The sequence below is a fragment of the Eumetopias jubatus genome, unplaced genomic scaffold (assembly GCF_037043125.1).
Source record: "Eumetopias jubatus isolate StellerSeaLion01/CBP00866 unplaced genomic scaffold, mEumJub1_p1.0 scaffold_14, whole genome shotgun sequence".
Classification (NCBI taxonomy): Eukaryota; Metazoa; Chordata; class Mammalia; order Carnivora; family Otariidae; genus Eumetopias; species Eumetopias jubatus.
The window spans coordinates 33282109-33301690 of record NW_028274820.1 but is presented as its reverse complement, the minus strand read 5'-3'; the positions used below and the strand labels follow the sequence as shown (position 1 = coordinate 33301690).

At 40.1% G+C, this 19582-nt stretch overlaps 1 protein-coding gene across 2 annotated transcripts in view; it reads right to left on the bottom strand.

The window, feature by feature from the left end:
• The window catches only part of ADAM22 (ADAM metallopeptidase domain 22), a 210911-nt gene extending 191616 nt beyond the window's left edge, over nucleotides 1-19295 (bottom strand). The window contains exons 1-2 of one of the 2 annotated variants that reach the window (XM_088018611.1): nucleotides 19196-19295; nucleotides 18570-18730 (exon numbers count right to left, since the gene is read on the bottom strand). In XM_088018611.1, coding sequence (XP_087874737.1) covers nucleotides 18570-18730; nucleotides 19196-19280 — 246 coding nt within the window. In that variant the 5' untranslated portion in view covers nucleotides 19281-19295. The remainder of the gene's footprint in view (nucleotides 1-18569; nucleotides 18731-19195) is intronic. The other variant, XM_028119778.2, reaches the window with a different exon arrangement.
• Nucleotides 19296-19582: the final 287 nt, after the last annotated feature.

Here is a 19582-nt window from a genome sequence, read left to right as displayed (position 1 = left end):
GGAGCTAACCTTTACTGAGCTCTTCCTATATGCCAAATGTTCAGCCACAAGCTTTATGTGTATTATCTCCTTTAATCCTCACAACAACATATGAGCTAAGTACTATTCTTAATTGGTGTAAAAAGTTAAATGTGTGCCAAGTTCACACAGTGAGCTGGTGGCAAAGGCAGGTTTTGAAAGCATGCAGCCTAATTCAGGCCCTCCAACTCTTAATCACTATCCTATAATATTTTAAAAACTATATAGGGAACGGGACACCTGGATGGCTTAGTCGGTTAAGCGTCTGCCTTCGGCTCAGGTCATGATCCCAGGGTCCTGGGATCAGGTCCGGCATTGGGCTCCTTGCTGAGTAGGGGGCCTGCTTCTCCTTCTGCTGCTCCCCCTGCTTGTGCTCTCTCTCTCACTCTCTCAATCTCTGACAAATAAATAAATTAAATTAAATAAAACTATATAGGGGCTTATTTCACTAAAAATTAAGACATGTTCTTAGAAAATCGTGAATTTTACAGTAGTAAAGTAATACACAAAGAACCATAATGAACTGATATGCATAACAAAAAAATTCTTAATTTTGCAACAAGATACCATGAGAATGGCTAAGCCATAATAATTTTTAAAAGTATTTGCAATAACCAATGATAGAAAAGAACCCAGAATATATTTAAAATGCCATACATTAGTAAGAAAAAGACAAATACCCCAAGAGAAAAATGGGGGAAGTATATAAATAGACTATTTAGAGGAAGAAATATGATCACCAAAGGCACTCAATCTCATTAGTCATCAGGGAAATGGAAAGTAAAATAATTAGACACCATTCACATCCATGTTTATAAGTTTTTAAGTCTTAGGGTTCCAAATGATTACGAAGATGGAGAAATTCTCATGCACTGCTGGTGGAGTATAAACTGGTGTATCACTATATAATCTGGCATTATGTCTCTACATAATGTTGAGAATGCACAAACCCTAAGAATCAACAATTTCACGTCAAAATATATGACCCACAGAAACTCTATCAATGGCAAACACTGCTTATAAGAGCAAAAACTTGAAAACAATCAGTAAATACTATTAACATAAAAAGAAATAAATGATGGTAAGTTTATAACACAGAAAGGCAGACAAGAATAAAAAGGAAAAATTCAATTATTTTACCTGTACCAGCACAAGAAATTGAAAAACCAATGTTGAGAAGTAGCAAAAGAATATATATGATACCAAATATGTGCATGTACAAAATACACAAAATAGTAATATATATTGTTTATGGATAAATATTTATGTAGTTAAAGTATAAAAAAGCCAGGAAAGATGCACACTAATTGCAAGATAATGATTTCCCCTGAGAAGAATGAGGAAATTGAAGGCAGGAGAGTATCAACTGAATCTATAATGTTTATTTCTTTAAAAAAAAAACTATTAAATTTGTGTTGATTCTGTACAGTGAGTACAAGAGTGTCTATCACATTATTCTATCTACATTTTTTGTATGTTTGAACTATTTCAAAACAGGAGCTTTTTTTTTTAAGACTTTATTTGAGAGAGAGAGAGCACATGAGAGGGGGGAGGGTCAGAGGGAGAAGCAGACTCCCCATTGAGCAGGGAGCCCGATGTGGGACTCGATCCCGGGACTCCAGGATCATGACCTGAGCCGAAGGCAGTCGCTTAACCAACTGAGCCACCCAGGCACCCAACAGGAGCTTTTTTAAATTAAAAAAATAACAAAAGTTGTCCTAAAGAAATTTTTTTTAAAGATTTTATTTATTTATTTGTTTGACAGAAAGAGACACAGCAAGAGAGGGAACACAAGCAGGGGGAGTGGAAGAGGGAGAAGCAGGCTTCCCGCCGAGCAGGGAGCCCAACGTGGGACTCGATTCCAGGACTCTAGGATTGTGACCTGGGCCGAAGGCAGATGCCCAACGACTGAGCCACCCATGCGCCCATGTCCTAAAGAAATTTTCACAAGCACCTTCACATGATCAATTTTGTAGACGCCACATTAACAGCTAAGGGATGAATAACACACATGTGGAAATGTCTCTACTACTGTGGCCAGAAAAACTACAAGAAATAAAAATTAATGGCTGAAAGCTGCAGGGAGGTTCATATTGACTCAACTTTCTAAAACCTTGTAAAGGGGTTTCTGGGTGGCTCAGTGGGTTAGCGCTGGATTCTTGATTTTGGCTCATTCATGATCTCAGTGTTGTGAGATGGGGCTCCATGCTCAGCACAGAGTCTGCTTGAGATTCTCTCTCCCACTCCCTTTGCCCCTCGCCCCATGCTCCTCACACACTTTCTCTTAATCTCTCTCTCTCTCTAAAATAAATAATAAATTATTTAAAACCTTTTAAACCAGAGCTGTCCAAATGAAGAGTCCAGAGAGGAGGGGCAAAGAGAGAGGGAGATTCTTAAGCAGACTCAGCTGAGCACAGAGCCCAAAGCAGGCTCAATCTCATGACCCTGAGATCACGACATGAGCTGAAACCGAGAGCTGGGACGCTTAACCGACTACACCACTCAGGTGCCCCGAGATGATAAAAATGTTTTAACACTGGGGCGCCTGGGTGGCTCAGTCGTTAAGCGTCTGCCTTCAGCTCAGGTCATGATCCCAGGGTCCTGGGATCGAGCTCCGCATCGGGCTCCCTGCTCCGTGGAAAGCCGGCTTCTCCCTCTCCCACTCCCTCTGCTTGTGTTCCCTGTCTTGCTGTGTCTCTCTCTGTCAAATAAATAAATAAAATAAAATAAAAAAAGAAAATGTTTTAACATTGACAGTGCGGGTGGCTGCATGACTGTGTGAATATACTAATAATATTGTGATTTGTAAACCATTGCTAAATGGGTGAATTCTGTGGTATGCAAATTATAACCCAATAAAGCTCTTATTAAAAATATATATACAATTAAAATATACACAATTTTGTTCCTGAGATTACAATGGGTCAGCTGAAGTCATGAGAACTGCTAGAGTTCATTTCTACAGGCCAGCTACTCGATCCTAAGATTTTGATGTGGGACTTCTTCACCATCCTTTTTTTTTTTTTTTAAAGATTTTATTTATTTATTTGAGACAGAGAGAATGAGAGAGAGAGAGCACATGAGAGGGGGGAGGGTCAGAGGGAGAAGCAGACTCCCCGCTGAGCGGGGAGCCCGATGCGGGACTCGATCCAGGGACTCCAGGATCATGACCTGAGCCGAAGGCAGTCGCTTAACCAACTGAGCCACCCAGGCGCCCCTTCTTCACCATCCTATGCCTTCACTTTCCTTTCTGGTCTTAACCCTTTCAGATCCTTCATTCACACTAACATGTATGTGCTTCAAAACAGCTCAGAGTGCCATCCCTCCCTGGGGTCTCTACTTACACTAAAGGAACTATTCGCTAGCGGTGTTTTTGCTGATTTAAATCAGATGTGGGGGTCTTTTAGCACCATGGAGATTTCATGGAGTAAGAGTCCTATGTAGGTAATATCTACTTCCTAATAAATAAAGTAAATATTTTATATTGACTTGTTAGGCCATAAAATGGTGGCAAAAACTGGAGAAAAAATGAAAAAATAGACAAGAAAGTATCTGGGACTTAAAGCAAAAAAAAAAAATATTGTACTTAGTTTAAAACCCCAGTTTAAAAAAAAAATCAAAATTCCAAGAACAAATATCAAGGGAACCCCTTGTTTGAATTTGTCATCTGAGTTCATATCCATCAAAAATACTACATGTCACTCTCCCAGAAGACAAGCATCATTGTCTTAAAGAAAATGCAGCTCCAGGCACCAAATGGCAAACTCTGGTGAATAAAGTCACACACAAGGGTTAAATAGCTTGGATTTATTTTTATTGCGAGAGATGAGGCTATAAACTGACATGAGTGATTTTTGTCACAGTGATTAAAATGGCAGAGGGACTGCAAGGCGGCCTTAGGTGGTGGAATGTCTGTATGCCAACCAGCGTCCGAGTTCCCACTGCTATCTCTGGTGTTCTGCCTCCTCACCATCATGGCCCTGCCTTTCCTAATAAACCCTGCCTCAAACCTAAAGCAAGAGGGACAGCTATTTTAGTTCAGATGCTCACAGTGATGGGATCCTCACAGAAGGTGGGCATACTATATACAGGTGTCTCTGATGGGTTAACAAGAAGAAATGGGGGAAGAAGACGTCACAGAGAAGGCAAAGATGTGGAGGGAAGCCCATGCTGTCCCAACAAAACATTTTAATAATCTGAAAGAAAGAAATACTGTAATCGTTGGAAATACATCGAAAGTACATAAAATTAGGAGCACCTGGGTGGCTCAGTCAGTTGAGAGTCTGACTCTTGATTTTGGCTCAGGTCATGATCTTGGGTTGGTGGGACTGAGCCCCGTGTTGGGCTCTGCACTCAGCACAGAGTTTGCTTGTCCCTCTCCCTCTGCTCCTCCCCTCCACCCTGCTCTCTTTCTCAAATAGATAAATAAATAAAATCTTTAAAAAAAAAAAAAAAGTACAGGGGTGCCTAGGTGGCTCAGTCGGTTAAGTGTCTGCCTTTGGCTCAGGTCATGGTTCTGGGGTCCTGGGATCGAGCCCCGCATCAGGCTCCCTGCTCAACGGAGAGCCTGCTTCTCCCTCTCCCTCTGCTGCTCCCCCTGCTTGTGCTCTCTCGCTCTCTCTGTCAAGTAAATAAATAAAAATGTATTTTAAAAATAATAAATCTTTAAAAAAAGATAAAAATTAAAATTAAAAAAATTTTTTCAAGTACATAAAATCAGTAACCCACAGAACTTTTTTTCATCTTTGAGACAGAAAATTAAAACAAAGGCAGACCATAAATATTTGCTGAGCATCAAGTATGCATCAGGCACAGCACTAAGCAGTGAACAAAGAACAATGAATTTGAACAACAAAGTCGCAGCCCAAGGTTACAGAGTCTCTCTCATGCGGATACCTTCTATTAACACACCCAATTGTCAGTTGCTCTAATCCCTCCCGCTCCAACACACATGTACCCAGGAATAATTTTATGGCAAGCCTCTGAGGCAAGTTTTACTCTTATTATACCTGTAAAAGTGCCCCATCATTTCTTAAGACTGGGTCTGAATCCTGGCAATATAGTTCTGGATCACTCAAGAAGAGTGTGAGAAGGGAGATGCTCAGCAAGTGCAGAGGGTGGACTGAGCACATAACTCAAAGTTTAAATCCAGGGAATGACAAGCAATGAGAACAAAAAGAATGATTTTAGGAAGGCAATTAGTCTAGCAGTAAAGAATGGAAGGGATGCCTCACTCCACATCCAAAAAAGAGAAGGAATGAGGGACAACTGAAGGGAAACAAAAGAAACAAACAGAAAAAAGAAAAACCACACCAAAAAAACAAAACAACAAGAACAAAAAAAGAAACAGGTTTAAAGGTAAGTAGTAAAATGGGAAAGCTTGTTGAACTCGAACACATTTTCCAAATGGCAAAATAATTAAGTCCAGCAATGTGCACAGAGGATGGTTTCCAACACTGAACATAAAATAACCTTTCAGAGACTTGTTTTATTCTTTAGCTACTGAGAGAAAAAGAGGAACTTGACAGAAATAGAGTGGGGGAAAAATATGACAAAATAAACCAAGGGTCATAGGGAAAGTGAACAGAGCAAGACGATGCTCATGGGAAAACAACAAATGGAAAGAGGTAACAGGAAAGGGATAGAACCTGTACTGAGAGATGAAGAGAAAAGAATTGACCAGGGAAAACCTGACCTTGCAACAGGGGTCTGGGGACATGAGAATAGAAAAGGGCTCTGTAAAAGTCAGGGCATCAATGACTTCACCGAGTCAACATTTACTTGTTGAGCACTTGCTATGTACAAAGCTCTGGGTCAATGCTGGGAAGAAATGAAAATGAAGATGAGGATGCATGCCTTCACTCCTTGTTTCTCCATACAAGTAAAATAAATTAATTTTTACCCCATCATCCTAGGAAAACTGCAAACTTCATGATTTCATAGCCAGAACATTCAGGAAATGTCCTAAACAACTCATTGATCAATAACCTCAAGTAGATTTCACATGAAATGGTTAAGCTACAAATTAATAGCATTCACTCTCCCTTCATTAATCATGAGACCCTTGTCTAGGCAAGATCATTAAGAACTATAAGAACATCATGCTAAGTCATAAAGTGGGAGAACAGTTTTGGGGTCCTGAATAAATTCCATCACCTTCAGGATGTTGAAGTTTCTATCAAAGTCAATAAAAATCTTCCTAAGAAACGATGACTCAATTATTTAATATTAAGGTAAACTTATAAATGCATCTGTAAAAAACAAATTCCCATACTTCTTATTAAATATTTACCTAAAGTTTTCTCGGGAAGCACTTGAAAGTACTACTAACTACATATAATCCTAAACTCACCATGAAAATAACCCGCTATTTATGGGAAACAAAGACTGATACTGTCACCAGCAAGACCCTACATGATTGACCTCAAGACCTGACCTCTACTGCATGGACCCACCAACCTTTGTCCCACATTTTCCTTAAGTTTTTTCCAGTTTATCTTTTAACTTAGGCAAAAGACCCAACAGGCAACTGAAACTATTCTCTCAAGCAGCAGCAACTGCCCGAAGACCTCCAGCTGGCCCAGACCATCCAGATCAGTTTGAGCTCAACCACTGGCTCACACCTGTGCACACAGACCATGGAGTGAGTGATAGTTACCTCTATCTCATTACACTGCTAAAACCTCTGTCCAAAAAGGAGCACAAACCTCACTAACGTAACACACAACATATGTATAGGCATGTTTCCTTAAGGTGCATGTGCGACCGTATGCCTGCCTCTACAAATGAGGACAAAACTCCCCTTTCTGGTATTTATCCTAACCCTAAACAAAAGGAACCCATTCACCCTTGCTCGGGGGTCATGGCTTTGAGAGTTATTCCCTGTGACCTCCTTATTTCTGCAAGTCAACTTTCCTTTGTGTAACAACTCTACCCGGTATGGCTCCTATCTATAACTCACCAAGGGGTGAACTCATGTTAGTTCAACTACAATACCAAAATTACCCATCTAAATAAAACAAATTTTCCAAATTCCTACTTAAAAGGACTCTTCAACCATTAACATACCTTTATTTAATGAACACAACATGGCATTCAAAGTGAGCCTGCTGCTCATTTTGTACAAAGTGTGATTTTTCAGAGCATGAAAAGCAACCAATCTCGTCTTCTGACCCAGGAAAGGCAGAGTCTACAGTCCGAACTACATAATGGGGCAAAGAGTGGGCCCTGTGAAGTCCTCTACCACCAGCCTGCAGACATTTAAAAATGACCAAGAAAGAGGAAGACGGAGGAAGAAGAAGGAAGGAAAAATAAGGAATAAAGAAGAATAAGAATAGGAAGAAGAGGAGGAGTAGGGGGGAGAAGAAGAAGAGATACGGTTCTTCCCTCTGAAACAAACACTTAAAACTCATGGGAGGATGGGGCGCCTGGGTGGCTCAGTTGGTTGAGCGACTGCCTTCGGCTCGGGTCATGATCCTGGAGTCCCGGGATCGAGTCCCGCATCGGGCTCCCTGCTGAGCAGGGAGTCTGCTTCTCCCTCTGACCCTCCCCCCTCTCGTGCTCTCCTCTCATTCTCTCTCTCTATGTTCTAAAGGCATTAAAAATCCACTAGTGAATTCACAAAAACCTACAGAACCTGGTTTTGTGAAGTGCCAGCTGCATGTGCGGCATCTTGCCATCTAGTTCAAAGAAAGAGAAACCACTTAAAGAAAAGCTTAAGCTGCGACCAGGAGTACCAAACCGCGTGGACCAGCCTGACTCCAGCCTCCTGACCTCACTAGTGGGAAATGAAGGCAACTTCTCCCAACCCAATCTATTTAAAAGGCAACCTGAAAAAAATAAAAATAAGAACAGCAATTGACCAACTAGAGGTAAAGGCTACAGACGTGAGTCAGAGCCAAGTAGAGTAAGTGGTCTAAGAAGATTGTCAACCAGGAGTTCTCCTGCCTCAGGTAGAAAATTTTAAAGCCACTTGCAAAATGGGAGCTCTTGAGGCCCATCTTCAGGAAAGCCTCATTGATTTCTCATCTTCAAACAGTTATCTAATGTTCTTGAGTTGGGACCAAAAAAAAAAAAAAAAAAGGGCAGCAAAAGGGCAACTACTGCTTAGTGCTAAAATCCCCTGGTACAAAATTGATTTTTAAAAAGGAGAAAAATGTTGATTTACCCCTGTTGATACACGCATGTGATTCTGAAAAATTTCTTCAATATAAACAGACAGACTGCCGAGGGTGGGGGTCAGGGGGTGGATTAAGTTGTTTATTTTTTCCCTTCCCAGTGATAACTGCTGACATTTCTGGGTCGTGGTATGGCACTTTTTTATTTTCTAAATCAAATTACATATAATAGTCTGTTCTAGGAAAAACAAAACAGATTTTGATCTTAAAAGCAAATCAAATGATGAAATCAGAAATAGAGGACCACTAGAAGTCTAAAATCATTGTTTCATATATGAAGTATTTATATTTTTTAAAATACAGCATATTAAAAAATAAGTAAAAAATAAAAATACAGCACACTGAACTCTATTTTATGTGTAAAATAATTATAATTATCAAAAGGCACTATAAACTCAATATTTGAAGACTAAAATTTATGCATGTATTCATCCTTTTAACCCAGTTCCAAAGAGGACTTTGGGATGTTTATATGGACACTTACAAGATAAAATATAAATTTTAAGCAGATAAGGAAACTGGGGAGAAAGGAAAATTTATCACTTCAAGAAATATTTATTAAGTACATACTCTGTGCCAGGGTAGAGATCACTTTTCTCATATACTAGTCTGGTAGTTTTATATTCTAGTGATGACACATTGGAAGAAAGACAATAAGTCAAACGTTAAAGAGAATGTCATCAAGGGGGTTCAGTCAGTTAAGTGACTGTCCGACTCTAGATTTCAGCTCAGATCATGATCTCATGGTCATGGGATCGGCCAGTGCGGGGCTCCTCGCTCAGTGCTGAGTCTGCTTCAGATTCTTTCTCCCTCCCCTTCTGCCCCTTCCTGCTCACACTCACTTGTACCCCCCACCTCTCTCAAATAAATAAATAAAATCTTAAAAAAAAAAAAGGATGGCAAGTGCTAGGAAGAACAGCATAATATGCTGTGATGGGGGTGGGGGGTGGGAATACTTCAGAAAAGTAGATGGAAGAAACCTGAGATTACTTCTCCCATGCCTGAGTATTTATTTTAATCCAAGGATAGCATGCATAATGAAAATGTGTACAGGTATGACTTTTCATACTGATAAATTAACACAAGTCAAGAGATATTTCAGATGACCCTTGAGCTGAAATGGGGATGATGAGGAATACGCTGATGAGCTAGGATGAAGCTGCTAGGAAAACTCATGTTGTGACTTTCGCTTTGGAGGTGGGCACAATTTGCCTCTAAACTTCTGGCATCCAACTCAAGGAAGGAAAAAAATTACATGACAAATCTCTCCTCTTGGTCCTGATAAGGCACCACCCATAATGTTCTCCAAGACTTCAATTAATACTGTAACTGGTTTCTCAGGAATATTTCTTACAATGTCCTTCACAATATTCTTTAGAAAAAGTCTGGTGAATTATTGAAGAGGTCAGGGATGCAAATGAGAAAACTGGTATCAATTCAGATATAAAACTCTGTGACTAACTTAAATCCAGAAAGATGTAAGACATTAAAATAAAAAATCTCTTAAATCATAAGGCTACACAGAGCTCCCCAACCCTACATACAAATTGGAAATCCACTGGGGAGATTTTTAAAAAATACCCCCACCCCAGAATCTCAGTAGGTAAGGCAGGCACTCTATGGAGGAATAGATGATAATTCCCCATAAATTGTTTCTCTTTTTTCCCCCACAAATAGTTTCTTGTGAGTTTCTGGCAGATAAAACTCCAACAAGCACTCAGAGTACAGATACTCTCTGCTGCCATTTAGATGTAGATTCAAATATTTCTATGTAGTTAAAAGAATAACTGAGGTAGAAATAGAAATGATAACCATCTCTAGAAATGAAAACATAAAACAAGTGCTAAACATGATTATCAATTCACTCCTGAATGAAGTTTGCAACCTGAGCAGGACCAAGAGTTTCTCAAAGAAATGTCAGGTTGATTCCAACAGAGATGAATGGGTTAAATGTTAAATAAGTAGCATTTATTACAAAAGGATTATTTTATGTGGATCTCTAACATTCTCTTTGAGAATTCTTTTCCCAACTCTACTGCTTATTGGTTGTATGACCTTGGGCAGGTTAATTAGCTTCCTTACGCCTCAGTAGCCTCAATTATAAAATGGATATAGCAGCTACCTCAAAATGAGAGATTATACATGTAAATCACTCAGGACAGCACCAGGTACATGGTAACTATTCAACAAATACTAATTCTTATTTTTCAATTCTTTCTCTCAATATTTGCTTTCTAGGGTTTTATTACCAAAAGTAAACACATCCAACTAGATGTTCACAGAAGCTATCATTTTGGTGATTACTGATTATGTATCTCTTTCATCCTAGGGCTTTGACATTTGGGACTCCAGAGCTACTTGCTCTAGGAAGCCACAAAAGATATTCTGTATCGTTTTCTTTTGAAGAAAGGTGTATGGATCCCCATTTAGCATTTAATGTTTCTGGTTTATGAAACTTTGAGTATATATAATTTTGGTATTGGCTGTTGAATATTAAAATCTTCAATTTACAAAGAAAGATTATAACAATAAGTATACACATCCAGTTCCCAAAAACAGAACCCAGGCCCTTCAATACGTGTTTTTCACATTTTAAATATTAAATATCTTTAGGTAGTCCATTCTCATTCTCAAGTTAGTAGATATGATGCATTCCTCCTGTGTTCTGCAAGCTGCAAGAAATATACAGTTCCAGTGGGACAAATGGAAGAAATCTTTGACCTCACTGCCATTGAATGACATCTAGAGAAATGTTCCTGGCCTCCTACCATAAGGCCAGTTGAGCACAGAGTTTAAGCCCAGGCAGTGCCGTGGAGTTAAAGTGCCAGGATTCCAATCCTTTCTCAACTACCTACCAGCTTTGTGGTTTTACAGCTGGTATTTCCTGTCATATAATTCTTGTGGGACTGCAGTGAGTTAATGTGTACCAAGTACCAAGAAAACTGTCGGGCACATAAAAAGTAACCACAGAAGTTACTGTACATTAAGTATTTTAGTGTATACTATCACATATATGGTAACACTACTATAAGCACTTCACTCTTTCCTGTTTTCTGTTTCCTTCCTCCTTCTCGTCACACACTTCTTATGTCCCTTCTTCTTCTGCTCTCCCCCCTTCCTTTAATTAGCATTCTTTTTCCCTTTGAAGCTTATTCATGAAACTTAATGATAAATGTGGCCTGATCTGAGCCCCACTGGAGCGACTGAGTACTTACTAGTGACCTTACAGATTCCTGCTCTCAATGAGCCATGACAAGACAACTTTTTGAAGTCTTTTCTTCTGAGTTATCATAGCACATAAATGAAGTGTGTCATCACCAAGGGCAGTTATTTACAAGAAGCTAAAATAGATTTTCTATTTCCAAATTTATACACTTTCTGTACTCTAAAATAATTCAATTCAATGAACTTGGAAACTGTGGTAGACAGATATTAAATAACTAAGAACAATAAAACAAAAATGCTTCTCAAAAAAAAAAAAAAAAGAGCCATGACAAGAAAGCAGGCTTCCCTCCATGTACTTTTAGGAAGGGTCCTGTCATTAAAAATGATAGAACACTGGCATTCTTTGAAATTTGAGAAAGCAAATAAAAGTAAGAATGATTTTTATCAACCCATAAGCTCTTAGAGTCATTCATAGTTTTCCAGGAATAGCTGTGAAGAAGTGATAAAAGATGGGTTCTTTTCATACACAGTGAGATCATTAAGCAGAACTCCAAAGATGCCCAAAAATATATATATATACAAATTGGGATCTCACAGAGTAAAACCAAGACCTAAAGAAAATTTCCACAATCCTGAATATCATCTTCTTTTAGCTATTTAATTGTAAGAGAAGCATGTTGATAGGAGAATAAAAATATGCTGGAAAATGTCTCCTTCCTATTTATAGCAGAACAAAGTTTTGATGGGTGGCAAAACTTTATCAATATTGAGTTACTTAGGTTTAACAAATGCACATTAAGAAAAAAAATTGTGCTATCCTTGCAAAATACTTCTAAAGCTATAATTCCTAGGAGCCCTCTTTCACCAGAGAAGCAAAGCAGTACTGCAGACAATTTACCATGAAGCTGACTCAGTGCTCCCAAGTGAAACAGCACAATTTTAAGTACAGCTCATCCAGGCTTAGGCATATGTATAAATATAGTCACAAAAATGGAGCACATTACCACTTGCCATCTTGCTACCAGCTTGTATTACTGATTATCAAAATTATGATAAATTATAGATCTATGTTTTTGGTACCTGACCACTTGAGAAGCTACAACACCATCCAGGGAAAGAGACAGAGAAATAAGTAGCCCATCTATTCACTGACAGCAAAGACTTCTGACAAAAAGAGATTCTGCTATTTGCAGAGAAATATAATCAATGGGTGAAAAACAAGTAATCAAAAATCTATGAAGTGAACACACAACAAAATAAACCACCAAATAACCTATCTCTGATGCTACAGTAAATCTGTCATGCTTGGTTAGCAAAAAAAAAAAAAAAAAAAAAAAAGTAGCCATTAAGGTGCTTTTTCTTAAAAATAGCAATTAAGTGACTATCAGTATCAAACTATCAATAAGGCTCAGTAGGTACTATATTGCTCATATGGATGCCCAGTTAAAAATGTTTTATCCATTGATCTGCAAACACACAATTCCTTCAGCACAAATAACTTCAAGTCAGAAGAAAGAAAGACTCTGGATAATTTAAATACTCTAGTTCTGAGTGCTATTTTACAAGACTGAAATTACTTCAGAATAGGTAGACAACCTTGAGGATAGCAAGGTTACCCACAATCAAATATGATTTCTTTGACTACCATTTCTAGAACTTTATGGCAAAATAACTTTTCGTTAGGGGCTGATCATCCCACTTAGGATAAAAATAAAGTATGCATTCAAGTAACTGGCCACGTAGTAAAGAAATCTTTTATAATATGGACTATTATCAACAGAATTATTATTTCACCCCAAATGTATTTCCCCAGAATCATAAGAAAAATTTCTTCCAAAAGTATGAGTATTCTTTCCCATTTAGTGATTGAAAACTGAAACAAGGACACATTAAGAGTAAAATTAAGGTGTTTTATATCGTCACAGTTCTTGTGAGCTTTCTGAAACATTAAGTAATACACTGCTGGTTTCCTTACTCTGGGCCAATGGCTTTATCTTACCAGGTGAGAAGTAATTCCTGAATTACATTAGATGACCTACAAGGTCTCTTCCATCTCTAGGACTGTTAGCTTCCACTTAGTTGTGCAAATTTTAGCAATTTGTAACTTACTTCTGGGAATGTGTTAAATTCAGGTAATTAGAGCAACATACTGCATTAAAGTGATGTCATAAAATTTCTAAATAGTACTCAAGCAGCCTGAGGGAGTAAATGTTTGGGGTTTTTTTTAAGATTTTATTTATTTATTTGACAGAGAGAGACACGCGAGAAAAGGAACACAAGCAGGGGGAGAGGGAGAAGCAGGCTTCCTGCTGAGCAGGGAGCCCGATGTGAGACTCCATCCCAGGACCCTGGGATCATGACCTGAGCTGAAGGCAGATGCTTAACGACTGAGCCACCCAGGCGCCCAGGAGTAAATGTTATTTAACAAAAACTCATATAGTGCTTACAATATCCCCGGCATTGTTCTAAGTGCTTTATAAACTCATTTATACAGTATTTTCAGTATACTTCGTAACTAAATTCTTATGAAGCTTAATGAGTACGTGAATTAGCATTCACCAATAAATTAAAGTGAACAACCACTTTCACTTACCCTTTGAAATTAAAATTAATTCATTTCTAACAATTAGGATGATCCTGCAATATTATGAATCTAGTCAGTTAACTCTCCTTACTAAAGTCCTTCAATTGCCTTCAGGACAAAGTCCAAATTCCTCCACCAATCATGAAGGTACTGCGGCATCTACACTGCTTTCCTGTTTTGGCTCATATGTACCTTAAATCCTAACTATTTGCACTTAACAAAAATATGTCCTGATTCCCACCTGCCCATGTAATTGCTGCCCCTTCGGTTTGATATGCCCATCACCTTCCTTTAATCTGGCCAATTCCCAGTCACCCTCAAAACACAGCTAAGACAGCACCTCCCCATGAGAGGCCCCCTGACTGCTCACCTGGCTTAAATACTCTGTTTTCTCTGCTTCAACAGCTTTCTGTGATCACCTCCTAAAAACCACACAGAAGGGCAGAGTATAACTGCTTATCCATTCATACATTTTCCCACTTGTCTGTAAATTCCTTAAAGGCTTGAACTGTGTCTTTTATCTCTAAATCCCCAGAGCCTTGTACAAAAATTGGTGAGCCCAAGTAAATAAATGCCTTTTAAATACACAAATGAACAAATGAATATAGAAAGGCATCCCAATTTTATTTCTGAAGAAGAAAGGAAATTGCTAAAAGTATCTATGAGTAGCTAAGATGCCATAATTTTATCTATTTAATTACCAAAGAAATGATAAGGGCCATATATAATCAACGTGAGTTTTTAGGTCCAATGCCAACTCTCAATGAAACCAAAAATGCAAAAATGCAGCAAAACTCCTTAGTTTCCTAATTGCAGGAAAATTTGGCATATGGCAACTAAGTCTTTACAACTGTAATTGGCAGATTCAAGACCTAGTAGTCAGCAATTTCTAGTTTAAAGAGCATGTAGTTTAAAGAGCACGGTAAACTTCAGCAGCCTCCCAGGTGATCCAGACATCCAACCAGATGTACTGTGGTGTACCTCACTACGTGCCAGGCACTGAGATAACTGCTCATAATAATTATTTTGATGAGGAGTGCCTGAGTGGCTCAGTCGGTTAAGCATCCGTCTATTTTTTTTTTGACTGTTCTGTGTTAGTGTCTTATTACATGTATTTCCATATTTTCATATACATATACGTATCTTTTCACTAAAACAAGATCATAATGTTGTAAATAGTTTGCTTTTCATAATCTTTCTCTTTCCCCGTCAATAAATTTCCATAGCCTCTAATACCTCAATCATACTGAAATTACCCTAAATGTCCCACAACGATTTTCCCAAAGCTAGTTTATCCAAATCACGTTTTAGGTCTGGAGGCTGCATTTTATCCAGCTTGTATATATCCCTTAGGTGTTTTCAATCTAAAACAGTCCTTTTCTTCATCTGTTAATTTTCCTGCTCGATGTTTGTCTGATCACTTCCTCATGCTGTCACTTAGCCTGCTCCTCTGTCCCCTGTATTTCCTATAAATCAGAAGGTACATCTAAGAGCTTGATCAATTTATATTGATAAACTTTGTCCAGAATACATTTTGGGTGCCACTGTATGTTTCACATGGCTTTTCTTCAGCAGGCACATGCCATGTGGTTTTACCATCACTGAAACTCGGACTGTCCTCTGGGTCTCGTAATGGTTGCCCGAACTGGCTGCAAGACAGTGATGTGATCCCCCTGTGACCAGAAAGTATTGGGTATGGAGTTCCTTTAATACCACGCAGATGTGCGGTTTCCCCTCAGCCATTCACTGCATGGCCAGTTCCATTTGACAGTGCTTGCCTGAATTAACATTTGTTAGAAATCACAAAATGATGATTTTTCTAATGTTATCATTTCTCCTACGTTTATCAGCTGCCACTCCTTAGTGAAGAAGAGCTTTCCTGAATCAACTAGATCCATTTGTTTACTCTGAAAACCGTTCAAACAAGCAACCAAGTCTGGATTTCAGTTCAGGTCATGATCTCAGAGTTGTGAGATGGAGCCTGCATAGATAGGGCTCTGCACTGGGGCATGGAGCCTGCTTAAGAGTCTGTCTCCTGTGATTAACATAACAATAAAAAATAAAAACAAATTTAAAAAAAGAGTCTGTCTCCCTCTCCCTGTGCACCTCCCCACCACTTGCAGCATGCAAGTGTGCTCTCTCTAAAAAAAAAAAAAAAAAAAAAGATATTTAAAAATAATTACTTTGATGGTAAGACAGCATTTCACTTTCAATCCTGATGTGAATAAATAATCTATTCATGCTGTTCAACCTAAATCCTACCAGTTCATCCATACCCCACCAAAAGCCAGTCATTCTTCTCAACTGTGAGGTTTATTATTGTGAGAAGTAGGAATGCAGAGGTCCAAGGTATCTTCTGCCCCAAGTGGAAAGTCCTATGATCCAAAAACTGCCGAAGTCCTGCTCCATAAATGGAGAGAAAAGAAGGAAGACTGGCCTGTTTTCCAAAGGTGGTGGTCTTTCACCAACACAGTGACGGGCAGGGGGTACCTGAAGACACAACCAGCATTAAGGCAGAGACTTGGAGCTTCCAGGTTCAATTCTGCAGTTTTCTTTTTCCGCATTTCTATTTCCTTCTGTTGCCCTTCCTCTCTGAGAAAGTCTTCGTGATTTGTTTTAAAGCACTGGCTCTATCAGCAAAAATTCAGACTGTAAACTATAGGATGAAAGACCCCCTGTCTTTGATGAATAAATTGCAAAGAAAAAATTAAGGAAATGGAGAGGAGGAAACTATGCATTAAAGAGACTCAAAAAATGGGTGCCTGGGTGGCTCAGCTGGTTAAGGGGCTCAGGTCATGATCCTGGAGTCCCAGGATCGAGTCCCACATCAGGCTTCCTGCTGAGCAGGGAGTCTGCTTCTCCCTCTGACCCTCTTCCCTCTTGTGCTTTCTATCTCTCATTCTCTCTCTCTCTCTCAAATAAATAAATAAAATCTTAAAAAAAAAAAAGAGAGACTCAAAAAAATAAAGTATTTGCAGTCTATAGACACTATTTGGATCCTGGATCAAATAGATTTAAATATATATGTATTACATTTATATATATTTATCAAATATACTTACATATATTTAACATATTTATATACTTAATTTATATTTATATGTTAGGTATAATATCATGGTTACATTTTTAAAAGACTCCTTTTAGTAGTGCAGAGTGAATTTTTTATGAATGAAATCATATACTTGCTTCAAAATAATATGAGGAGGGAAGAAAATAGGTAGGAGATAGATGAAACAAAATTGGCTCTGAGTTGCTAATTGTTGAAGCTGGAGGTTCATTATAATATTCTATTTTGTGTGTGTTTGAAATTTTTCATAACCATAAGTTGTAAATGTGTGTGAGAATATTCCTCCACAGAAATAACTTTCATATACTAAAAAAGAAGAGTGTCCCCTACTTCTACTTCTTCAGTTTTACTATGAAAACAAGTCAGAATGAAAGAGGAAAATAGGTATTTATCAAAAGTTAATTCAAATAATGGGATCCTTCATATTAAAGCTTGGCATATCAGATTTTCTACTACAATAATCAAACGTTGATGGATATTACTGTAGCCCTTTAAATTAATTTCTTACACAAAAACTTCAACAGAGCTAAGCCTTTGGCTACAAACACAGATTTAAATGGCATTTTTCTATTTTTACATATTTTACACATATAGATCAAATACTATGACTTTCACAGCATCAACGTACATCTTAAAGTATTAATAAATATATTTGCACATGTGAAAATGTTCAGCCTGCCTTTAGGTCAGTGAACTTTACAACAATTTCAACCACATGAACAAGTTCTACCTTAATATGTACTTACAGATGAATGAACTGTTTTACCAGGCTGATGTATATAAAGACAAAAACTGTTTACAGAGCCCCAAAATAATTACCTAAATTAATAAGTTCAAAATACTTTTCAGTCATTAGCTGTGGATGTGTGTTATTGATCTAAATATGGGTAGAAGGCAAACTTAGGTTTTTTTGTTAAACATAGTTTATAAATGCCCAATAAGCAATACGGCTCAAATTACACTAAAGGACTGCTACCAACGAAGAAATGGGGGAGGAGACGCCTTTTCTGAAAGGTGGAGGTGAATGGATATATCTCTGGTGTCCACAAATTGAGTGAGCTGAGAACACTGCAGTTGAGCTTATTTTTACAGTCTGAGTTTAGTTAGGGATGTCTAGGCTCGTCTTTTCATTTTTTCTAAAGTACCAATCTTGGTTTAAATCACGTATAAAGTCTTTTGGAGGATTAAAACAAGCACCACAACGATTTTGATGCAAATCCTGCCAATATTAAATCCCTTCTTTCTATGCAAGGCACCTGACAGAGGTGAGAAGGGCTCCGGCCCTTCGCTCAGGATGCCGCACTGCCGAAGACATCCCGCACAAACTCCTCTCTAGCAAAGCTCCGGCCTGTGCTTCTTTGGGGGGGGGGGGGTTGTGTCCCTCCACCCACCGCCCCGCTCCCTTCTTTTTTGCACAGAGAGCGCCATGCATGACTCGCATTAGGACTGCGCTCATTTCACCAAAGACACTGCATCTCCAGGGCGACGGAGAGCAAACGCGGGGTAGGGTGGGCCAGGCCGCGCCCAGGCCCACCCCCCGGGCCCCGCCTCTCACCTGCCGGCCGCCGGGGTGGCCCCGCACCCGCGTGTCGAGCGCGTCGTGTCCAGTTTCGTCTTCGCCGCCCGAGCTGTAGAGGAGCCGGAGTGGCACGATGCTCTGGCGCTCCAGGAAGCGGTTTTCGTTCCTCCTCTCCAGCTCCGTCAACGAGGCGTCTCCTCCAGGCAGGAAAAGGGTAAGGAGGGAGTGGGGAGAAAAGGAGAAAATAATGACCCTGACCCATACTCGTGCCTTCTGCGGTCCGACGTCTCCTCTGTGAAAATCCTGCCGCCCCCTCCCTCCCTCCCGGCCCCTATCTGAGAAGGACGCAGAGACACCAGCCGGAGAGCCCTGGACCAGCTCCTCTGAGATCATCCAGGATCGGGGCCCAGAAGCACAGCACCCCTTTCCGATCCTCCGCATTCCTCCTCTTCAGAAGAGGAAAAACAGGCATTTGACCGAAGGCTTCTAATGCATCCGCGCGCCCCCACACATGTATTTTTGCTTCACTTCTCACCACCCTTCTAAATAAAAAATCTCCCCGCGCACTCGGGAAACGGGGATGCCCGTTTCCAGTGCGCTTGAGGCTGCAAAGACTCCCGGAAAATGGTACGTCCCGAAGCCACAGAGGGTGGCGAACTTACCTGCCCGGCCGCAGCGCGCCGGGGGGCAGGTCCCCAGGGCGCAGAGCAGCAAGAAGGGCACCGACGCAGCCGCCGCCGCCTGCATGGTGCTGCCGTCAGCCCGCCTCGTTCGAGACGCTCAGCTCCTCATGCCCGGGCCGCCGGGTCCGCTTCCCTCGGCCCGCGCCCCCGGGCTCGTCTCGTCCGCCCCCTCCCAGCCCCGGCCGGTGCTGCGGCGGCCGTGGCGCTGCAGCCTCCACCGCGGCGCTGCCTCAGTGCTGCATTGTGCTCCGCGGGCGCTTCCGCTGGCGGGGGGAGCGAGCGAGTGAGTGCTGCATTGGGCGGTTGGCTGTAGCTAAGTGGTTTCTAGCGCCTCCCACCTCATCCCATGGCAAAGGCCCCGGCGGG